The 25209-nt window shown below is 36.5% G+C and overlaps 1 protein-coding gene across 1 annotated transcript in view; it reads right to left on the minus strand.

Annotated features, from left to right (window-relative positions):
- Positions 1–1280: 1280 nt before the first annotated feature.
- Positions 1281–25209, minus strand: part of LOC129261620 (dynein axonemal heavy chain 8-like) — a 108487-nt gene continuing 84558 nt past the window's right edge. Inside the window, exons 69-87 of the mRNA XM_064100109.1 lie at positions 24303–24395; positions 16523–16627; positions 15949–16087; positions 15426–15540; positions 14458–14648; positions 14077–14198; positions 13564–13682; positions 12727–12929; positions 11802–11875; positions 10154–10306; positions 8130–8285; positions 7388–7504; positions 6774–6875; positions 6143–6303; positions 5718–5874; positions 5075–5227; positions 4345–4534; positions 3961–4082; positions 1281–3393 (exon numbers count right to left, since the gene is read on the minus strand). Coding sequence (XP_063956179.1) covers positions 3106–3393; positions 3961–4082; positions 4345–4534; positions 5075–5227; positions 5718–5874; positions 6143–6303; positions 6774–6875; positions 7388–7504; positions 8130–8285; positions 10154–10306; positions 11802–11875; positions 12727–12929; positions 13564–13682; positions 14077–14198; positions 14458–14648; positions 15426–15540; positions 15949–16087; positions 16523–16627; positions 24303–24395 — 2760 coding nt within the window. The 3' untranslated portion in view covers positions 1281–3105. The remainder of the gene's footprint in view (positions 3394–3960; positions 4083–4344; positions 4535–5074; positions 5228–5717; positions 5875–6142; positions 6304–6773; positions 6876–7387; positions 7505–8129; positions 8286–10153; positions 10307–11801; positions 11876–12726; positions 12930–13563; positions 13683–14076; positions 14199–14457; positions 14649–15425; positions 15541–15948; positions 16088–16522; positions 16628–24302; positions 24396–25209) is intronic.

A 25209-nucleotide genomic window follows, 5' to 3' on the forward strand; every position in this document is an offset into this window, starting at 1 on the left:
TTCAAATGAGAAAAGAAAAGGAATACTGTAAGCAGTAATAAAAAAAAAACTTGAATATACATCAAGAGATTGGAAGATCTTTCATGGAATACATTCATTTGTATATTATATGCTAACTGAATGATAAGAAATGACAAGCAGGGGAAGGCGGGGCAAGTTGAGCCACCACCCTCAGGCCAATAATCAATGAGTCAGACATTGTGGTGGTATCATACATTGATGACCCATTACATAACCTTTAACCCCACCACATTGTTTTCAACTTTGAAACAAACAGTACTTTTTTAGAGGGAAAAATACAAATTTCAGCCCAAAAAGTAAAAAAGGGTGTGAAATAAATCAGTGCTTTTTACCCACACGTCTTTAAATATAATAAACAAATAAGAACAATATTGTTAGTCCAGGTATGGATTCCCATTCTTGTCATAGTCTTTTACATGATGGATGCATAAGAAATGTGTGGATGTGAAAATATCGTATTAAGTTCGGACTGGGGTAATTTGTGCCAGCTAACATGGGGCAAGTTGAGCCATGGTAATTCTTATGGTAATGTATAATACAAACACAAAAAAACCTTAAAAAACCATTGATATGCAGGCAGAACAGAGCAAATTCACATGACAATTCTTTTACTTTTTAATAGAGGATGTTAGTATTTATAGAGAATTAGCAAGTGAAAAGACTTTAAATAAAAAAATTGACATTCCAGTTCTTCCCCCATACATTTTGTACATAGTTTTTGTGGCTCAACTTACCCCACAGATGGGGCAAGTTAAGCCATTTGACATCGTTTTTATCAAAGGTCACAAAGACTTTCAGTGTGGGGGTAGAAAGTTATATGTAGGTGAAAAATATTTCCCAAGAATCAAATTTAAAGGCAAGGTATTTAATACTACAATATTATTAGTCATATCAATTCTAACATGCAAAATGTGTCACAACTTACCCCACCTTCCCCTACTCTAATTTTTTAGTACATGAAAGGCATAATCTACCCATAAGCTCCAAACAAGAAAACCTGATAGGTATATTTTGTAAGTTCCCTTACATATTTTTACACATACCGGTATTCTTTCAAAATAGGGATAGCTTCAATGGTGACATTGCTTTTCCCCTTTATCAAAATAGGGATAGTTCCCATTAACTCGTTGGCTATGGGAACAGGCTGGTCCCTATACAAAGTCAACAGGGAGTTACTTTGACAGAATTTTATAGTCAACACGTTAACATACTTAGAATCATCAGAAGTGAATACCATGGAAAACAATAGATTGGCCGACTAAACACTAAGTGGTGTAGTTTTCACTGAATTCTCAAGTCAACATCTTAGATCAAAGTTTGAGTATGCACATATGAAAAGCATAACACTGTACTGTCTTTGGTATAGGTGCCTTTGTTTTCTCTTTAAGTATATATGTTTGAAATGAAAAATCTGCTACATTTTCTTTTTTAATGATTTGTTTTTCTGATGTGGAATTCATAGAAAACAATCACCATTTTGGTTATTAGACAATACAAACCTAATCCTCAACAAACTGACTGTAGAAACTCTTTGAAGCAATTAAAGCTTGGGAAAGATGACTACACTGAAATTCAAAGTGCCCTTGGAAACGATAGTTTGACTCATTACTTTTGACAAAAAAATATTTGTTTAATATTGTTTAGTTTAAAAGTAATTGAATAATTGGCAAACACGGTATTTTAAACCAAAGATGAATTATAAGTCATCATAGCAAATGATAGATCATAACAATGCAACTATTCACACAAACACAATAAAGCAGTTGAAAACCGTTTTCTTTGCATTTTGTTTTATTTCATTAAAAAACATTTCAATTTGGAAATTTATAAGATTTATTAGAATCAAAATTTTCAAACTAAACAAATCTGAAATGGCAAATATCGTATGAATGAAAATTTTTAATGCTAACTCAGAAAGATAAAACAACTTGAAACAGTATATTTTGGCATTTCATTGAAAGTTGGCAAGAACTGCATTCAGCATTATAAGCACAAAGTATCTCGTTGAATATTGAGAAAACATATTTCAGCACACTATTAATTTAATCAGAAATAGATTTAAATTCAAATTTTGAAAGAGAATTATTTCAATTGTAAAAACCATCATCCCTCTTGCGCAAATTCCATTTTTAATACTAAAATAATGAAGAAATGGATAAAGGCCATTGTTGAATAGTGTGTAAGCTTTGATATGTTAAATTCACAGAAAATTTTCAAATGCCAAACAAGGTAACAATATTTACAAATACTAATTTCAATTATATTATTATGAGGATCATGCTGTCAAATATGACAAGTACGCTAGTAGCAATTAGCAAGTAGTTTTATTTAACACATTCATAACACATTCTTCAAGAACATAGATATTATAAAATATCATCAAATTATTGTCATCTTTGTCCATTAAATCTGTTTCAGTTTAAAATCAGTTAATTGATAAATTTAATTAGTATCAAGAGGATCAAACTTTATTATTTTTCAAAATATGACAAATACATATAGGCAAATATCAAATAGCAAATAATTTCATGTGAAATATTCAAGAACACAGATACAGAATATCAAATTAGTAATCACATTTGTTCCATAAATTCAATTTCAGTTTGACATCGCTTATCAAATTTGTTGTGAACTGTAGTTAGGCAGTTCATACAATATATTTTGCTGATAGAAATGTAATGAGGAAACTCGAGTTGGTGAAGCTAAACTAGTGAGATAATATTTTGAGAAAATATTTCATTTCATAACAACCTTGTTATACCTTCTCGTTTCTTTATCTGAAATGGTATGCTATTATTTGAAATGATATGCCAAATTTGCCATTTGATGTTTTGATACCAGAGAAATATATAATGGCAGTAAATATTGTGGTCACCATTGACATTTTATGGCATTAAATGCAAACACAATGAAAATTCAATCAAATTATTTTTCTTCACATCAGAAGTTGTTCTCACAAATCAATAATTTTCAGGAAAAAAACAAATTCCTGAAAGTAACATGTGATTATTGTGTAGAAGACAAACTTTCCAAAGCCAATGCAGCAACTGCCCACAAGGCTGAGCTTCTACTCAAGATTGAGATCTACTTGGTATCACAGAGCAGTGCCACACCCCTGAGAGTCCAGTGGTCTGGTGAAGGAGTGGTCCGCAGAACAATGAAGGTGATGTAGGTCAGATCAGTACGGCAGGGTTTCTTGTAGACTGGACACTGGTAGAGGCGAGGATCTTTTGGAGCGGTGGAGTTGATAGCAAACATGTGAACCACAGGAAGGAGTGTAAAGAGGACCTTAGGGGTTGGTTCCATCAGCTTAGCACCACGTCGGTCCCACCCAGCCCCGTCTAGGTACAGACCATGAATGTAGACTCCCTCCTGTAAATAAAAGTTGAGAGTTTAGTTCTGTTTTTATACATGTTCAATAAAGGAAACAAAGTCAAATCTCTAGGGACCATGTATCTATTTATGAAAATTTTGATTTACAAGAGGTAATAACACTTAGTTTGAATAATCTATATTCAACTTAGGAAATGTTAAACTTCAGTAAAAATTTACTGTATCATTTTAATAATCAGTCTTCAAGCTAGGCAATTCACAGTTAGTAGCTATTTACCAAAAAATATAGGCGAAAGATGTTAAATTTTTAAAAGATACTTTTTTTCATTGATCTGATTACTATTTACATACAAGATGTTAATGTATAAAAAAGTATGACAAAAATACAAAAAGAGATAAATCATTTTTAAACATGTCTACATTTTATAAAAGCATGGTAACACTGAACTTGTTCAGGTTTTAGGTACAAGAATAGTTATTTTTTAAAAGCTAATTATTACAATCTTCTATTATTGTACTACCAAATAATCAATTATTGAAACTATTCTGTCATCACTAATTAAAATGATACCACTAAAATACCAATAGACCTACTACTATACTTACAGTAGGAGGTGCACCAATTTCTTCTTTGAATGATTTAGTGACATCATTATGCAGTGTAACAGAGTCTAAGGCCCAACCCTTGTGAGCCCTTGTTACTTCTTGTCGCATGGCTGTCAGGAAACCTGTACAATAAAAGACAAGAAAAAAGGCACTGCGTATATACTATACATTTCTTTTGAATTGATAAGTTTTCTACCTACCCACCACTTATCTTGATTAAAATGAAGACATAGGCCCGTATTCTGGCGAGTGTTTCATCAACATTGCTGTCCGACAAGTTGTCAAATCCGACAACTTTTCTCGATTTTGATTGGCCGAGAAGCACCGTAATTACTAAGGTCTGAAGCACAACAACTGATCATAAATAAAGATCTCTTGACATACCTTGTGGGTTGAAGAATCCAGTCATCCAGAAGACGGTAGGTCTCCCTTCAAAGCACCAGGAATAGAACTGACTATTCCTCTCAATAAGTTCAGTGAACCAAAATCCTAGTGTAGAAGACTCCCATGACACTTTTCTCCACAGCCCTGGTACACGGGCATCATACATATTATCCAGGGCATCTCGTAAGTTCTAAATTGTGATAAAATGATGGAGAATGTATATCAATAATTAATTGTATGCATGCACAAAACTGCCTCTTGGCAGTTCAATGAAAAAGAAATTAAATTAGCTTGAAAAAGAAATTAGGCGTTACCAATTACAAATCACAACCAATACATAAAGTCACAATTATTAAAACAAAAGGGTGGAAGGGACAAAAGAAATATTCATGTTAAAGATTTGAAATTTGAAAAGATAAAATATCAATCAACTATTTCTTGTATTATGATACCTCATGACTAATAAAGAACTTTAAACAGTGAACTTAATTCTGAATAAATGGCAATAAATTGAAAGAAAAATATTTTAAGACAGCAATTAAGATATCATCGATTTCATCAGCTTTTACATCTTCCAACCAAACATTTAAAAAAATAAAACCTTGAAAATGAAATACATGCTGACAATATACAGGCACCTGAAAGTACAAATTACAAAAGAAATAGGTGACAAAACAAAACCTGCCTTTGAATAATTGCATGATATTATTTTTGCACTGGATGTACTCACCTCACTCATGATGATAGTGCCCTCTATTGCCAGCCTGAGGTCAGTTAGTGTGGTACGTACAAGACTAATAACCCTCTGCATACGATCTATCTCCTGACGAAGGAAGATGTTCATAGAAGACAATGCTCCCATCTTCTGCAACCTAGCTTTAACCTGGTAATTTGATTAGGGTGAACAAATTTGTAGTCTTCTCAATTCCAAACAAAATTGCTTAAAATAGATAATAGTGCACATTGAGAGTTTAAGCTGGAGGGGGGGGGGGGGTTGCAATTTAATTAAAAGCAAAAGTGTCATGGTGATTGTGCCGAGCCTTTCTACCATAATATAGAATATAGAGATGAGTCTGTGAAAGGTGAAATTTCTTGGGACCACACAAGATTTTAATTTAGAAGAGTTAAACTACAAACACTTTGTGCTATCTGTTCTCAAATTTTGCATTGAACTATGCAATTATTAGAGATATGAAGACTCAACTTTGAATAACATTGCCAGGTTACTTGAAACATTAGGGGATATCACATCACAATTATACATGTAAGAACACACAAATCTAATCACACCCTGCAAAGAGCCTCTTAACTACACTATGTAATACTTTTCTATTCATCCATACAAAGTTTATTGCATAATTTGTCTTTGATACCTCATGTGGAACATATCCAGCAGGTAGTTTCTCCAGCATATCTTGAGCTAGTTTGTAGACGATGCTCTCTCTGGTCTCTCCACTACCTCCTCCGGTATCCTTAGGCTGGATGTTCAGGATGGTGTCCAATACTTCTTTAGATGTGTTACTCTGATAGCTGTAAACCAGTACATCACATTAATCACATTTTTCATTGATTCACTCATTAATAAATGAATTAATTCAAGTGTCCATTCATCTGTTTGTGCATCATTTTAAACAACAAATGTTGACAATAAGGATATACTGTCATTTACTGTAATGTATTCAAGAAATTATTTCATTACGATCTCCCAGCCTGGAAAATACCAACTCAACTTGCGTCATTTAATCAGGAAGGACTTGATATAATCTGCATTTAACTCAACCTGAAATGACTAACTTACGTGATGTCAGCATTGGGATGAAGACCAAACACCTCTGGTGAGTCAGTGAGTGGCAGGGTCTCAATAACATCAAGGTATTCCTGTACTGTCTTGCACTTGGGAATGATATAGCCTGTGTAGAACTTGAAGGAGTCCTGGAACATATGATCTCCGAACCACACCTAGTGGATTATGGTAATATTTGAAGAGCATAAAAGTGTAAAAGACTTGTAGAAGTTCATGACAATAATCAAAACAAATCAAAACAATTCCAACAGAAAGGTAAAAAGACCAGAAGAAGAGAAAGGAAATGCAGAATGGAATTGACGCCGCAACATTATTTTCTTGAGGAGAAATTACTAAGAAATCATTGATACACTAAATTTTTAAGCTAAATTAATCAATTTTAAAATAAGCCTCTCTAATAGTCAGGGAGATTTGGCAGGTCTTGGAAAGGAAAAATATTATTGAATATTTCCTTGTGGGAATGTGTGTCAAATGGAATCAGAAAAAAGTGAGTTGAAGTCATATGTGCAATAAGTAGGCAGAAAACAACTATCATCTTTCAGTAAATAACACAATTATCTATTATTAGCGCTAACCTCGGGAGATTAATGATCGCTGATATCATACCAATGATATAGTTGCTTACCTTTGCAAATGTGTTGAGAAGTCTCTTATCGTAGTCGTCAGTAACCCTTCCACCATACTGTACTTCACCAAGCATGTATCTCACTGTGTTCCATGATACACCCTATAATATAACACAAGGTAACTGAATTATGAACATTTGAATTTGTTTTGGGGATCTATGCAATCTGCATATCAGCAGAAAAAGGACAATTGTAAGAAAAACTCATCAAGATATACAAGATTTGTACAAATTATATTTATTTAATCATACCCGGTACACATTGACAAATAAAGACATGTTCATGCCCAAGACAGACATATCATATAGTGTATCCATGATTTTGCAGATGATTATATTCAAATGCAGTCTCTCTAATCTGTTAAGTGTCCAATGATATTTTGGTACAGTTTTACAGCCAAGACAAATACCATGTAGCAAACCTGTAACTTCTGAATGGAGAAATAAAAGCAAGAGGTTCATACAACATAGATTCCACACCAAAATATTACAATTAAAGTAAAATATTTAATTGTAAGTCTTTCCCCTACTTAAAAGGATGACAACACCACATTTCTCTTTAATTGGTTGTATCAAGAAACTTCCCCACTACTACTACAACATAAAATTTGTACCTTCTTAGGATCAATGTCATCAAGATGATTCTGTACAAACTGTACACTAGCTGCCTGATCAGCCGAGTTGAATTCATATGGGATGTTCCAACCAAGAGGACCAAATTTACGACGTTCCTGAAAAATGAATCAATCAAAATAGGTTCGGACATTTACAGAGTGGATGAATTTTATATCTTTCATGAATAGAGAAGTGATGATAAAATGAATCAAATTTTATATGGACTTATTGATTTTTACACTCTTTGTGAAAAGGCAAGGTTACAAAAATGTAAAGTTATTCATATTTAAGCATTTTACAAGATAATTACTCTTTTGTTTCCTGCATTATCAATTCCATTGTTATGTAGTAACTTACATTTTAAGTACACACGGATAAAAAACAAACTTAATTGCAAGAATGTATTTAAATGTATTGGTTAAAACTGATTTTAAAACTTCAGGACTTTTCAATTCAAAATGAATTTGATTCCATTCAGATATATGCTGATTCCAACAAGAGCAGAAAAATGGGAAGATACTATTGACATATCTACCTTAGATGTAGACATAGTCTAATTTCTTTTCTTTTTGAAATATATGTTTCCATATTTTTGGTTAATATCTTGAATTTCTGGACTTGTGCTGCTAATATTATCAATCACTTCAGAGCTGTGCCCTCTAGAGTATAGTATTTGGAATCTCTTGCCAATATATTCACCCCAGAGTCTCTCAAGGCAAAGTATACATTAATAATAGGTACCTGCACACAAGTATGAAGGAAGGCCACACCATAAAGCATTGGTTTCCAATGAGGTAGATTGATGACATCCAGCTGATCTTGTGAGATAGACGTGAAAGTTCTCTTCAGACCAGCTTTCATTCCTTGTGGTGGCTCATTGGTGAATTTGATGGAAGACTGCAGAAATGAAAATAATTAATTCAATCGGAATCAATTAAATGTTAGCAATTTTCTCAATACAAGTACAAGAAACATAACAAAGATAAACTCATAATTGTTTAATCTACATTTGTAAATTAAATTATATTTTGTGCAGAAAGAACAAATATAGATCAAAAGGTTAATCTTTAAAATGGAATGAATAAACAGGAAAAAAGACAGATAATACTGTATTAAAGCTTTTTTTTATATGGCATTGTCCGCAGAAATAAAACTTATGAAATGGTATTCATAAGAGAAAGTATGGGTACAACATTGTCCATTGCAGGCCAGACACCCCAAGGTAAGGACATTCCACAGTTAAGTTTGTGCGCATCATGATCTGTGCATATTTTATGCTATGCGCTTCGATGTCACAGAGGATGAATAGGCGATTAATTAGCTATAGGTATCAGTTGATTTTTCCCTTGATCTGCATTTTAACGGCATATAAGATGTGTTATTTTATGAAACTGATTAGCTGAAAATAATCCATGGAACCACTTTTTAAATACCTCTACAATTTCAGAATACTTTACTCGCATTACTGCAAAGTATGACAAATATGACCTCACATAGAATCACAGCATTCGGGAAAAAGCCAATTTCATCCAACAAAACTGCTGATAGTTTTAAAAAAAAGCACATAAATTCCAATTTTTTTTTAAAGTTTACACCTCTTAGGTATACCTTTCTCTACAACTTTTGCAACTTTTGATAATGACATGGATTTTGAAAAAAGTGGAGCATTTATTGTACTTTGTAAATATGTTGCAGAAATGTCAAATTATTGAGATAGGGTTTCATGATCTTTTCGCACCATTTTAAAGAATTGAAGGTGCTGCTAGCCTTAAAAGGGCAATCAAACAGCAATATGAATGGATATAAACTGTGAAATTTACATGGATTTTGACTGAGAAATAGATCTTTAAACTCAACGAAGTAATCCCATGATGTAAAAAAATTTCCAAACCTTTTGAAAGCGCATTTCTCGAGAACTTCAAATTGGGTGAACACAAAGCTCGATAGAAAAAAATCAAGCACATGAACCCATGTAATTTTTAGCATATTTGGAATACTTTGGTAATGAAGTACTTCTGTGCAAATTTGGGGAAAATGACATGGATTTCATTTTAACTGTAGAACGTCCTTAAAGGAGAATGAAACCTTTGGAACAAGATAGCTTGTGTGAAAACAGAAAAATCAAAGAAACAGACCAACGAAAGTTTGAGAAAAATCTGACAAATAATGAAAAAGTTATGAGCATTTGAATATTGTGACACTAATGCTATGGAGATCCTCATATTGGCAATGCGACAAAGATGTGTGATGTCACTTGTGAACAACTCTCCCCATTACTTAAGTTTATATTTCACTTAAACTGCCTCTTTTATCACATCTATCAGTAGATCATGTTTTTTGGGGTATTTTATAGTCCATCAAAGGGAAAGTTGTTCACATGTGAGATCACACATCCTTGTCACATTGCCAATGGAGGATCTCCATAGCATTAATGATTGCAATATTCAAATGCTCATAACTTTCTCATTATTTGTCCGATTTTTCTCAAACTTTCTTTGTTCTTATTCTTTGATTTTTCTGTTTCGACACAAGCCTAATTGTTCCAAAGGTTTCATTCCCCTTTAAATCAACATACTGAATTGAACTACCATAATCAATGCTTTTAATATACACATCAGCTCTGTAACATATGAAAAAAAAAATCAATATTTATATTTAATTTTGATTTTTTGAACATGGTCTGCCATAGACTTACAGTTACAATTAATTGTAGAAGGCACTGTATTTTGTATGTGTGACAGCTAGGGCCTGGGTTTGAAACCTACCTGAAGTAAACTGATTGGAAACTGTGGATGAACTTCAGTAGTGATCCAGACCCTGAAGCTCTCATGGGGATTCTCACATCCAGTAACAGTATCCAGCAACTCATCCATGAACTCAAGACCAAGATGACAATTCTGAAGCATTACCCATCCACCCTACATCCAAAGACAATGAAAGAAAATATAACATGAATACTGAAAGTACAGACCATTATTGATGCCATGTTGCACACAACTTACCATCAATGGTTACTTCCATGGAATCCTAGATTTCGAGTAATTGTTAAAGGACAAGTCCACCCCAACAAAAAGTTGATTTGAATAAAAAGAGAAAAATCCAACAAGCATAACACTGAAAATTTCATCAAAATCGGATGTAAAATAAGAAAGTTATGACATTTTAAAGTTTCGCTTAATTTCACAAAACAGTTATATGCACATCCTGGCTGGTATGCAAATGAGGAGACTATGACGTCATCCACTCACTATTTCTTTTGTATTTTATTATATGAAATATTCTTATATTCTCCTCATTGTCAAGTGATACAACAATTAATTCCTCTCTGAACATGTGGAATTAGCATTGTTTAATACTATATGGTTCAGTCAAGTTGGTCCTTATTGTCAAATCTGTAAAAAATAAAATATTGTATAATTCAAACAATAAAAAACAAAAGAAGTAGTGAGTAATGGACATCATCGACTGACTCACCTAATTGTGCATTATCACATGTTTTGTGAAAAATAAGCGAAACTTTAAAATGTCATAACTTTCTTATTTTACATCCGATTTTGATGAAATTTTCAGAACTATGCTAGTTTGAGTTTTCTCTATTTATTCAAGTCAGCATTTTCCTGGGGTGGACTTGACCTTTAAGGAATGTAACAATAGTACAGACCACTAATGTCAGAGTTACCATTTATTTTACGTTATGTAATAGGACCAAGATGAATTGATGTACATGTATGAGATAGAAAAGTACATGTAGTCTTGTAAGTATGTGTGGCATGAATCAAAGGTATATTACACAGCGAGGTGAGCAGTTGCAATATCACATTAAATGGAAATAAAATTCTTTATAAATCACGAAGATCATCACTGTTTCTTGGAAAGGTTGATGCTAGCCCTTGTAAAACAAGGATAAATCATCAATCCTCATACTCTGTTTATGAATGAATTATTTAATGTGTGACTTCATGAACAATCATCATTACAATGATACAAGTGTAAGATGATCCTTCCAATTTGAAAGATTTCGTCATTACTTTAAATATTAAACAAAAAATTTCCCTAATTTAAGATATCTTGCATTGATTGACAAGCTAATTTCATACGAAATATAGTGAAAAATGAGAAAAATTATACTTTCAAGAATCATGTTATATACCATATAATGCTTACATCCAATAGCACATGGAACCTAGTTTGAAGTACTAGTATACCATTGGACACAAACATAGTATAAATACAATGCAAATTAAAAAGCATAATGTTACAGAACAGGATAGGATAGGATGGTAGAGAAAAGCAGAGAAGGAAATGTAGAAAAAGGGAGGGACTGCAATGCATATAGACTAAAGAAATGGATTGTGACCAATTAAAGTAAAAGGCATGATATCAGGAGAATGCCATTGAGGACGGATAACTTACCCCTGCTTGTGATTGGTGTATGAGTCTCCTTGCATGTACCTCTTGACCCTGCCCCATGGAAATAGCTCTACAAGCTGCAAGGTAAAAGCGTTTTGCAATGTTATACTCAACTAAACTTATTTCATGAGGCATCATGTTCTAGCAACTATGTTTCAGTAAAGCAGAATCAATTTCACAAAAAAAACCCATCCAACCCAAGATTTTGTTTCTTCAACCCCGATTTACAAGGCAAAAAATGATATTAATGAAAACAGACAAATAAATAGTTTTGCTGTGATTAAACTGAGAGGAAGGGAGATAATAATAATTCTTAGCATGATGGAATCACACTACATCACGCATTCCAAAATAAGCAAATCATGTATGTTATCTTCTGATACTTATACTCAATACCCTTCATAGGGTCAAAGCAAGAACATATATTATTCAAATAATGCACGTAAGCGCGTGCATGCAGGGCCAAATAATGAACGATGTGCGAGAAGAGCCAATGGATATACCGCACCGAGGTCCGCAGGACCGAGTGCGGTATCCTTTTGGCGAGTCAAGCAGAGTTCATTATTTAGGTCCTCTATGCACAAGAATGTGTGTATTGTTTGTTTTATACAACCCTCCCCCCTCACCTATGTTACTGAGTTGCCCCAATGCCATATTTGATCTAAATTTTAGATAAGTCTAGATAATTCCAGAACTTGCACTATCTTGCACTCTGACATCAGAGTGCAGGATAGTGCATTTTGGATGCAATAGTGCAATTCGCTGAATATCATGTGATCCGATTTGGACCAATCAGATTACAGAACATTCTTAGAGTTGTATAATCTGAAATATTTCTTGCGTTCATGGCTATGCTTGGAATTTCCTTCTGTTTCAAGGATGAAAGAAAATCACTGTTTCCTACATAATCTATGTTGGAGTCACTTACCAACCCTGAGCTTCTTTCCAAGTCCTTCAATCTGACTGGTAGGATCTGATCCCATGGATAGGAAGCAGATGAGAGGAGTATGAACATCACTTTCTTCCCATGTCTTCTCCATATCAAGGATGACAGGGTCAGCATACCTGCTTCCCATTGAATCAGCAATGTACTTCCTAGCTTGTGGGATGGTACGATCTGTACACCAAGATCTGGTATGTTTGAAATTTTGAAAAGGCATAAAGATTTGGGTTGATAATGCAATGCTGAACAAGTGCAGTATATGTATTGTCCTTGAAGGCTTCTTTCACAACGGCATAGGGCTTATTACAAATGACTAAAATCAATCTTAACTGAGACCAATCTTAAATATCCCTGAACACAATCAATCTTCAATCACAAAATCTTTCACAACCTGTAATACATGGCAAGGTCCTGGAATTAAAAAAAATCTCCATAAATTAGGAGATGTAAGACTCTACCTTTAGATAAAATTGACACATTAATTACCAACAAGTTTGGCAATCATTACTTATTTTATCATTTATTCTTGAAAGTAAAATATTATTGGGGACTTACAATGAACATCACCACTAATGGTCAGCTGAGATTTCAGATCACATACTATTTTCAATCAGTGCAATTCAGCACTGATAAGTCTTAGAAATATATTGCAGTGTTTTATTAGATTTAACAAGACAAGATTATATTTCTTTGGGATAGTGTACTAATATAAAAGTTGACACATTATTACACAACATATTAAACATTATTGGTGCTAGAAGATAATGAATATTGTTAATCTGGCGTACATTTACAAAGCTTGATTATACAATAAACTCTTACCTGATAAGGAGAAGTCTCCTGAATGTATCCAGTGAACTGTTATAACCATCAGGTATAATCTCCTCTTCAGGGGCATCTTTGTCAAACCATACCTTCCACGTTTTCTCATTGCGTTGGATCTATGTCAATGAATGAATTTAAAGAAAGAACATTAGTGCTATGATAAATCTAATCTTGCTAGTCAGTTATATAATTTTTGTAAAGACATATGATGTACAAAATAACTAGCAGTCTGTGATAGAAATAGAAGAAAAACAGATGTGTTGTTTGTTCAGAAGCTGGGAACTCGATTATATTTTTCAATTCTTTTTATGTTGTTTATTTAGAAATACAACAATGAATGTGGAATGCCACAATTAAAACATATATGATTACAACGCAAATAGTATCTAGACTGGATTTAAGGTAAAGAGATTTGAAGCTCTGACAAAGTGATTACTCTTCTTATATCACTATAAAGCGTCAGCCTTAACTAATTTATTAAGTGTTTTTTTTAAAAAGAAATACACATACATGTGAGAGGATTTCTGAGAACTGAGGTAGCTTGCTTAGTTCTACTACATTGAGCCATGTGACATCTGTGATCCACTTTGATGGTTTAGATGGACAGGCTTTCAAGTCCAGAGCAGCACCACCTATGAGTAATATAATACATGATGTTCATTCAAATTACAGAACTTAAAATGACAACAATGAACCTTGAATTTAAAGACTTTCTTGTGAAAATATTCAGCTACTTCTCCACATTGGCATAAATAATTTGAATTGAATACTACAAACTCTTGGACACCCTGAAAATAAATCTTATAAATATGTACTTATCAAGCAACACCAATCACCATACATCTCCACAATGAATTAGAGAAGCAGACAGAATGATCTTGATATACATACCTTTGATGAGAGTTTGGAATTCTTTGAGTTTGACATTGCCAAGTTGAAGATCAATCTTGAGAGCAAGGAGGAGGGTGAAGAGGAACTTGTGATTTTCATAGAGACCCCTGCAGGAATACCTGAACACTTCATAGGTCAGCTGGCTAATGATGTTAGCAATGCGTTTAGCTGGAATGGGTGACTTCTCAGATCTATCAACAACAGAAAAGTGGCAATCAATTGTGCAATAAGGTAAACAAAAGTAAAAACAATAAGCGATTATAGTAAGAATCAGGCATGAAAATTGGGTATGAAAAAAAAAGCTGAAAGGGTTTTGGAAATGTCGTTGACAAGACGGTGGGCGAAGCCCACCGGGCGAGCGGCTTGCCGCTCGCTGCTAACGGGTGGGGTCCAGGGGGCAACGCCCCCTTAAGCTCCTGGGTTTTATCAATTTTACAACTCCAAAAACCTGTTTGAGTTGAATGATTGTAATGAAGTATTTATATGGATTTTTTTGTCCAAAATTCAATTAAAAAAAACTAAAAAATAGCAATAGCACTTCCCTGGTTTAAAAAAAAAATTGTTTTTTTTTTTTTTTTTTTTTTTGGGGGGGGGGGGGGGGGGAATTCAGCAAACAAAAAACGCGGAAATCCGCGGAAACGCGGAGAATTGTCATGCCTGAAGAATATGAATCATAAGTATTCAAATACAAAAGCACAGCAAGTAGTAAACAGCAAGAAGATATAAAAGTATTCACCAACACCTAGGGATAAAATTAGTTACACTAAATTATTTCAGCTATAAAAACAATAAGAACAAATTTGTTCCTTTCTCATTAATATTAATGCAAGTTAATTTTCATAACTTAGAGACAATATAATACACAAGTCTGGAGCAATAACATTAACTGTTTTTAGGACTCAACTAGACTTATTTATCTCTGTATGGGAAATTAAAAGTGACTTGGATAAGAAGAAAGAAATATTTACCTTGCCATGGAGAGATCAAATATTCCAAGGAACTGTTTGAGCGATGTCTGATACATAACATTAACCATGCTCATCTCAGTGATCAAGAAGTACAGGATACTACCTCGATTAGCAACTGAATAAAGCAATCAAACAAATATATCATCTTTAAGATATAATCATTACAAATAAATTACAGTTATCATAACACACTCCAGCATATAGCGAATCCACAGTGCATTATGGCAATTCAATACAGTACCGTACACTGTAGTCCAAATCCAATCACTGTGCAGGGCATTAATAATAATATTAATAATGATTAACATCATTTATCCTTAAATGGATTCTGTCAGTTTTCCATTTTATATGAAAAGTTGTAACTTCATGAATACAATCATAACTGAGAAAAATCATGGTCAGGTGTGAATAACTTTATTGATTAGTAATTTGAATTGACCTATATTTATCCTTATACAATATCCATTCATATTGAAGCCTTGTTGTTCATGCATATACATTAACTATAGCTGTTGTTCATTACCTGGTCTGAACTCTTCTCTTGCCTCGTTGATCTTAACTTCAGTATCTGCTGCTACCACAAGTTTCTCTGTCACTTCTTCAGCTGTTACTTTAGTAGAAGCAAGCATAGTGATGAGGGACTCATCTTCAACAAGGGAACCCTGAAAGAGTATACATAGATGATGATATTAATTAATGATATATATATATGAAATCACTGCCCTATTTTATTTATTGATGAATCTAAACATATTATTTATATCGGTAGGATATTGACTTTTTATAAATATGAATTTAATCCAACAGAAAAAATTTTTAACCAAAAGCTGTCATATCACATTCAAATTAAGTTTATGTTAACTACAAAAGAAAATGTAGTACCAAAATTTCTGTTCTGATATAAAATTTTCTAAACAATTTTGTCCACAGATATATTCATTAATTTATTTAGGGAAGGGATCACCATTTTCAGATACATACTACATTCTACTTTCCATCCATTATATCATATCACTTCTTTAAAGTATATTGACAAGGTTCCTGAGTAATACATCTTAAGGTATGAAGACTAAATAAAGTGGAATTGATATACTAACCTGTGTACTTGTAAGTCTGAAGAGCAGGTTATCTTCAAGTTCCTTCATCTTTCTCTTGTTGGCCGTCACATCCTCCATCAGAGCAGTTCTTTCTGCTTCTAATTCCTACAATGCATTCAAATAATAATGTCGGGAAATGGACTTTTGTGAAGGCGAAATTTATAAGGATTTAATTTGTGCGGTGAGATCTGCGTATCTGAACCAGGTGTTTCGAATATTTACGCTAGGTTACGTAATCGTACTAGGCCGAATTTACTTTTTTTGAAGCGCATTGATATATGCATCTTTAATTAGGTCGTACTCGTACCGTTTCACGTGTGATAGCCCTTTGGGTGTGGTTTGATTAGGAGAAGGCATTTGAAGATCTACGTGCACGGACGTGTTTGTAGGCAGAGCACGAGAAGTTTTAAACGTGTGTTGGAGATTTCTTCGCTGGGAGAATTGGGACTTCAGCTGGTCCAATAGGCAGTGGGTCTACCTGTGGCAGTGGGTGGCAGTGGCTGGTAGTGAGCTACTGTGGGGCTTGCAGTGGCTGTGGAGTTTGCAGTCCAGGGGTTGCAGTCTGTTGTACTGGTAGTGGCAGCCTGTAGTTTGAAGCAGTTGATTGACCTTTTTCTGACCTTGGTTTTTTTTTTTATGTTTCCTATGACGCCGATTAAATGAAACTGCCCTAGATCTGGTGTCCCGGTTTCTTTATTGAACTGTCCGGTCCCTTAGCAAGGTCCAACCCCCACCCACGACAGATTTGGCGACGAGGATGGGATCACTGGTTCTGCGCAGTCTTCGCCGATGACCGTCAGGAGTCGAGGAACAAAACCCCATGGTCAACCAGTCAATAGAGGTCAAGTCAGCAAGTCTTCGCAGTGAAGTCAACCAAGTCTTGCCAGTCAAGAACGAACTTTAAATTGAGTGGTAAAGGTTAAAAATTAATTGTTGTCACTGATGTATACTATGTACTTGTGGTTATATTAAGTACAGTATATTAACCTTTTCTCCCGAATAAGACCAATCTAGCCCTTGTAACGATGCCCGGCGAAGAAGCGTCGATGTCCGAGATGCTGCAGGCCTTGACCGGAGTTCTGACAGGCCTTTCCGTGCAGCAGGCTCCGCCAGCTCCACCAGTCAAGCTACAGAAATTCAGAGGACTGCCTAAGGGGCCAGGAGAGCCCTCCCTAACCGAATGGCTCGAGGAGTTTGACACTTACTGCCGTAGGTACAAGCTAGAAGGCACGAACTAGGCCCAGGCTTTGGTTGAACATTTGACTGGATCGGCCAAAGAAGAGGTGCTATGTAGGAATTCCAGTGTGCGAGGCAACTATGATTCTTTGGTCACTGTCCTGAAGTCGCTCTTCAGTCCGGCGGAGTCCGTGCAATCGCTGAGTGCCGCTCTTCACTCAAGGGTACAGCAAGAAGGGGAGTCACTCGCCGAATACAGTAGAGTCTTAATGCGATTACACTCAAGAATGGAGCAAGCGGCCAGTTCTGAGGAGAAGAAGGCACTGGAACTCCTTAAAGATGGTTCGCTCAAAGAGAACTTCTTGAACGGCATTAGGGAGCCTTGGATGAAGAGAGAGGTACGACGAATTAAACTCGCCTCAAGAGGAAGTACATTTCTAGAAATGAGAGAGGAGGTTCTAGAGTTTTTCGAAGGACAAGAAACGTTTGCCAGTAAGGCTGTGCTGGTGAAGGAGGCAGTGGCAGAAAAGAGGGAGATTCCTAGCCCTTCAGAGATGGAATTATTGAAAAGTGATATTTCAAAGTTGGCTCACCAGGTCTCGAGCCTAGTTGAAGTTGTGAGTCACATGACTAGGGACAACAACCAGAGGACTGGTCGTAGCAGTAAAGCAAAAAGGGACACGACCTGCTATAATTGTGGGAAGAAGGGTCACACTAGATCAGAGTGCCAAGAACCTACCTTGTGTTACGGCTGCAAGGGGACGGACTGCCCAGAGGGCCGACTAGCTGTCATGTCAGAGCGTAACAACAGCCAGCATCCAGGAGTTAACATGGGTACAATCCAAGAGTCAAGCATGGGTGCTACTTCGTGCAGTGATGAGGGTCTATACGCCAGGTTGATTTCTTCATGCCCAAGGACGAAGATTCTGATATGTGGAGAAGAGCTTGACTGCGTTTTGGATAGTGGTGCTGAGACGTCGGTAATTCCTTCTTCGGTTTATCATAGCCACCTCAAAGACAAGTTGGGAAGCCCGAGACAATTGCCATTCTCCCTGAATGTGGTAGGCGTCGGAGGAGTCGCAGTTACGGATGGTACTTGGTAGCTTCCTGATCACTCAAGACAGAGAGAACAGTAATCGTACCTCGATACTTGTAGGATGTAATATCCTAGACCAGATTAGGGACAAGGAGCGCCTAGTTGAAAGGCACCCCCTCTTGAGTGTGGTACAATCAGATAGCATACTTGTTTCTCTGTGCTACGTTGTCACCGAGCATGAGCCATGTAAGGATGATGGAGATGGAGTTAGCCCACGCAGTGGTGATCCCTGCCTTCCCCTAGGTGTGCAATTAGATGGACTATCAGCTGATGAGAAGCAGAAAGTCTCTGAACTCTTGACAAAGCACACTGATGTATTTTCAGCAGGACCCTTTGACTTGGGGGAGTGTAGTATTGTCCCACATGAGATAAATCTGAGTGATGGCCCGCCAATTAGACTGCCTTATCGGAGACTCCACCCAGACCAGGCGTGTGAGATTAAAGAGATGCTACAAGAGATGTTGGATAAGGGGATTATCCGGCAATCAAAGAGCCCATACGCAAGCCCTATTGTCGTTGTGAAGAAAAAGGATGGGTCTAATCGACTTTGTATCGACTACAGACAGGTGAATGCGAGGACAGTTAAAGACTCCTTCCCATTGCCAAGAATAGAGGAGACCTTGGAAGCTTTGACTGGGGCAAAGTACTTCACTACCCTTGATCTTGCGCATGGCTACTTCCAAGTAGTGATGGACCCGCAGTCTATCGAGAAGACTGCATTCAGGGTACCTTGGGGCTTGTATGAATTCCTACGGATGCCACAGGGGCTGTGCAATAGTCCAGGAACCTTTCAGAGAACCATGGAATTCATTCTTGGGGATACGAATCTGACTGAAGTGATTTTGTACCTGGATGATATCCTGATCTTTTCTTCGACGCTTGAAGAGCATCTGGCTCGGTTGGATAGAGTGCTAACCAAACTTCACAATAATGGTTTGAGAGTTAAAGGGAAGAAGTGTTCATTTCTCAGGCAGGAAGTCACGTATCTGGGACACGTGGTGACAAGTGACGGGATCGCTGTCGATGAAGACAAGATAAAGAGGATCAGGGAGTGGCCTACTCCCAAGAACGGACGTGATGTTAGCTCTTTCTTAGGGCTGGCTTCGTATTACAGGAGGTTTATTCCGGAGTTTGCTTATGTGGCTGGACCACTACACAAGGTTTCTGCTAAGAAGAAGCAAACCAAGAAGTCATCATTTGAGTGGGGCGATGATCAAGAGACTTCCTTCAAGGCTTTGAAGGAGTTATTGACGAAGGCCCCAGTATTGTCCTATCCCCGTTTCGATGAAGACTTCACCCTGGAAGTAGATGCTTGTGGGAAAGGACTGGGTGCATGCCTATCACAGAAGGATAAGGATGGAAGACTTCACCCTATAGCGTATGCAAGTAGAACTCTTCGAGGAGAAGAGAGAAATTACCCCGATTTCTCGAGTTTCAAGTTGGAACTCTTGGCTTTGAAATGGGCGGTTGTGAATAAGTTTGGCCCATACATCCAAGGTCGTCACTGTGAGGTGTTCACTGATCATAACCCCTTAGTGCACCTTAAAAGTGCAAAGTTAGGAGCGACAGAAACCAGATGGGTGGCTCAGCTTGCTGCCTTTGACCTTGACGTGAAGTACCGCCCAGGCCGATCGAATAGGTGTGCAGACGCCTTGAGTAGAGTATTAGACGTGTCAGATGAAGAAGTAACTGCCATGGTGAACGAAGTTACTGGTTCAACCAGTTTGCTACCGTGTGATGTTCAGCAAGAGGACACAGTGAAGCATGACAATGGAGGAGGACTTGTTTCCAGTGTTCTCCCATCGTACAGCAATGAGGAACTGGTGAAAATGCAAGAGGACGATGATGGTCTTAGAAGAGTGAAGATAAACTGGATACCTGGTCAAGAGGTAGAGTCAAACAGTGTCGCTCTGCGAAGTTGGCTAAGGGAGTGGAAGAACTACACAGAATGTTCAGGTGTACTCTATCGAGAGGTTGATGACCCAATTTATGGGAAGATTCGACCACTGCTTCTACCACAGATATTGAAGGAGACCATGTTGAGCCTAACTCATGACCAGTGGGGTCACCAAGGTGTTGAGAGGACACTCAATTTGCTGAAAGAGAGATGTTATTGGCCAGGTATGGCTCAACATGTGAAGGAGTATGTGAAGAAGTGCTTTCGATGCGTCACTTCTAAGCCCCCTACCCAAACAGTGCGCCCCCCTCAGAGACATTTGATGGCTTTCCATCCACAAGAGGTAATAGCGGTGGATTTTCTGAAACTAGACAGAGGGCACGGGGGATATGAAGATGTACTAGTGCTAACAGATGTTTTTAGCAAATACTCACAGGCTGTACCATGTCGAGACCAATCTTCAGAGACGGTGGCCAAGATAATACGTGACCATTGGATTTCACATTATGGGATCCCTGGTAGGATCCATTCTGACCAAGGAAGGTGTTTTGAGAGTACACTGGTACTAGACCTTTGCAGACTGTATGGGATCAAGAAGTCCCGTACGACGGCATATCACCCATCCGGGAATGGGCAGTGCGAACGCTTTAACAAAACCTTGTGTGGGTTGCTTCGGGCTTTGGATCCGAAAGAGAGAAGACGATGGCCAGAGATGATTCACCATGTTGTTCACATGTATAACACAACGCCACACAGGATAACTCGAGTTACTCCCTACTTCCTGATGTTTGGCAGAACTCCCACTCTTCCCATCGATCACCTTCTGAATAAGTCACCCATAGACTTGAATGATTATGGCCAAGAGCAGCAGAGATTAGTAGAACAGGCTTGTCGGAAAGTATCTGATAGGCAGAGAGAGGATGCCATGAAGGAGGAAAAGAGACAACAGAAGAAAGAGAGAGGATCTGTTGCTGCCATGGGAATAGGCGACAGGGTGCTACTCCATCGTGATGCATTCACAGGCAGACATAAACTTGTAGACAAGTTCTATGAAAGACCCTACATCGTTGTTACAAAGAACAAAGAAGAGGATGTCTACCAGATCCGCCCGGTTACTGGAGGAGAAGCTAAGTGGGTAAATCGACGTCGCCTAGTTGAAGATCCTCGTCAGGAAGATAGAGGGATAGACCAGATTTTCCCTTACCCTCAGGATAATGTTGAAGCAGAGAGTGAACTTAGTCGTCACGTTGATGATAACGTTGATGATGTCGACATCGAGAACCAAAATGACGACGGCAATGATGACAGTGATGATGAGGGCGATATCCCAGGTTGGCTCTATCTATCGAGTAGACAGGGTATGAGGAATCCGGAACCCGAAGTAAGAGCCCCGGTCCGACGTTCGGCGCGAAGTAATAAGGGTGTAAATCGAAATCCTTTTCGATTACCCACGTCCTCCATCACAGGCCTTCCCACTTGTTAATGTAAATGTACAGATTATCTATGACACAAGCGGGGAAGGAGATACTTTGCACTTGATTTAATACATGATTAATGTTTTGGGGTTCATTTTTCTAAAAGAAAAGGAGGTTAATAGCAACAGTGGGAAAAGTATTGAATTTTCGAATTTGGCATTACTTTGTTTCCTGTTCTAGAGAAAAAGTGGTTTGTCAGTATATTCAAATATCTTTTCATTACAAAGATGCTGGTGCAGCTACTCATGGTTCCTTTTCCAGTAGTATACGATTGATATTTTGGAAATGTGACATTTGTTTTTTTTGTCATATATTGATAGAGACCGGTTTGTGACATATATATGTATATATAGGATAGGAGTATAAGATTGAATTATTTTGAGCTATGAAATATGAAATTCTTTGTGGGTCATATTATATATTGACAGAGAATGGATATAGTGTTCAGTTTCTTAAATATATTATAAAAGGTGTGAAATCAAATTTCATAGATATTCTGCTATAATTGTTTTGGAATTGATAAAATCAATGGATTTGTGTATAATGATTCAAGTATATTTTTGGGGTTAATCATTATAGATATAGTTTGTCGGGGACGACAACGTAACAAGCGGGGAAGATGTCGGGAAATGGACTTTTGTGAAGGCGAAATTTATAAGGATTTAATTTGTGCGGTGAGATCTGCGTATCTGAACCAGGTGTTTCGAATATTTACGCTAGGTTACGTAATCGTACTAGGCCGAATTTACTTTTTTTGAAGCGCATTGATATATGCATCTTTAATTAGGTCGTACTCGTACCGTTTCACGTGTGATAGCCCTTTGGGTGTGGTTTGATTAGGAGAAGGCATTTGAAGATCTACGTGCACGGACGTGTTTGTAGGCAGAGCACGAGAAGTTTTAAACGTGTGTTGGAGATTTCTTCGCTGGGAGAATTGGGACTTCAGCTGGTCCAATAGGCAGTGGGTCTACCTGTGGCAGTGGGTGGCAGTGGCTGGTAGTGAGCTACTGTGGGGCTTGCAGTGGCTGTGGAGTTTGCAGTCCAGGGGTTGCAGTCTGTTGTACTGGTAGTGGCAGCCTGTAGTTTGAAGCAGTTGATTGACCTTTTTCTGACCTTGGTTTTTTTTTTAATGTTTCCTATGACGCCGATTAAATGAAACTGCCCTAGATCTGGTGTCCCGGTTTCTTTATTGAACTGTCCGGTCCCTTAGCAAGGTCCAACCCCCACCCACGACAATAATAATAATTAATACATAATAATAATAATAATAATATTACAAATAATAATAATAACAATAATAATAATAATAATAATGATAATAATAATAATAATGGGTTGTGTGGTCCAGTGGTTAGAGCATTGGACTCATAATTGCAAGGTTGTGAGTTCGAATCCTCACTCTGCCATTGTCTCCACTTTGATAAAAAAAAGGCCAGAGAGTAATATCTGTCGTCTATAAGGTCAGCCACTATGACTGATTAACCTAGACGTAAAAATGTTTCCTAGGTAATTGGTTATATACCAGCTTGGCGTTTACCAGCAAAAATGCTGTCCTGCCGAGTTCCTTTGGGAGTTACCATAAACAGAAACAGAATAATGATAATAATAATAAAAAAAAACACTACACATTAACATATGTATATGTATATGCATAATCATGCATCTTTATCTAAAAGTTAAGTTCACAACAACAAATTGACTATAATATATAGATAGAAATCAAACACAAATTTTCATCGAAATCGGATGTAAAATATGAGAATTATGGCATTTCTAGTTTTTTTTTTTCTCAAAACAAAATATTACACTTCCTCTGGTATATGCAAATGGTGAGCTGATAACGTCAAACATTCACTATTTTTTCAAATTCATTTTATCTAATATTAAACAATCAGATTCATCTAGCTTTGTGGATAGAGGAGCTTTTTACTGATTCACAATAAATTACAATGCAGAATACTTCACATATTTATAGATTGAAAATGAGATAAGATGCAAGGCCAATTCTTCTTTTCTATCTGCCACAAGGAGGATGTTCTAGAAAGGAAATAAATGGCAGGCAATGCAATTTCATTCTCTCAAACTACAATTTGTCTCATAGCTGTAACAAAAATATGAATTTTACCGAACACATACCTGCTTCTCCGTGAGGATTACCCGTCCTAGCAGCTGATCTTCAAGACCTTTCATGGTAACAGTGAAGTCAATTATAGAGGCCTTTGCTGAAACCTGATAAACAACAACATAATGATTACAGCCAGTTCATTACTGTTTGTGAAGTATCTTCCATTACTTTTGACAATAAGCTAACTTTAGAAGAAATGCCAGTCATCTTTGGTGGCATAGACTTTGGGTGGTCTTTTTCAGGACCAACATATGCCCACCAAAGAATACATGGTGACCCACTACACTCTTCTTTGCCATGGAAACCTTCACAAGTTACAATAATGCCATCATTTTGAAGAAAAAAAAATCATGTGTAATGCTTTACATTGACTACTAGCTCAAGTTGGCATCTCTGTATTATTTTCTTGCAACGAAACGAATTTAACACCATCGCATCAAGAGGGATTATACTATTGCAAATGAGTCTTCTTAGTGATATCTTAATCAAATAAATCTTTAAGTAGATGTGTATTTCTTATAAGAAAGCAAATTTCCTCTTCAATTTATTCATTTAAAGGAGAAATAAATTGAAAAGAATTGGCATTGTTACTTTAGTACAATTGAATATGCCATTTAACTTTAATATCAAGAAATAATTTGATCTTCAGTAGATATAAACCTATTGAAAATAACGGGGGGGGGGGGGGGGGCTAAACAAACATTTTCTTCCTTTAGTCTTTCTAAACCAAACATACACATTATTTGGTACTGATAAACAATAGTGAACAATATTAACAAATAACAATATGGTAATCTTGAGTAGATGTAGAACTATTATGGCAACTAATTTCAAGTTTCACATGCTAACTGTAATCTATAATTTGTCTAATTATCAAAACGTATCTTGAACAAAAATTGTATACATTTCATCTATTTC

The sequence above is a fragment of the Lytechinus pictus genome, chromosome 5, assembly GCF_037042905.1.
Source record: "Lytechinus pictus isolate F3 Inbred chromosome 5, Lp3.0, whole genome shotgun sequence".
Taxonomy (NCBI): domain Eukaryota; kingdom Metazoa; phylum Echinodermata; class Echinoidea; order Temnopleuroida; family Toxopneustidae; genus Lytechinus; species Lytechinus pictus.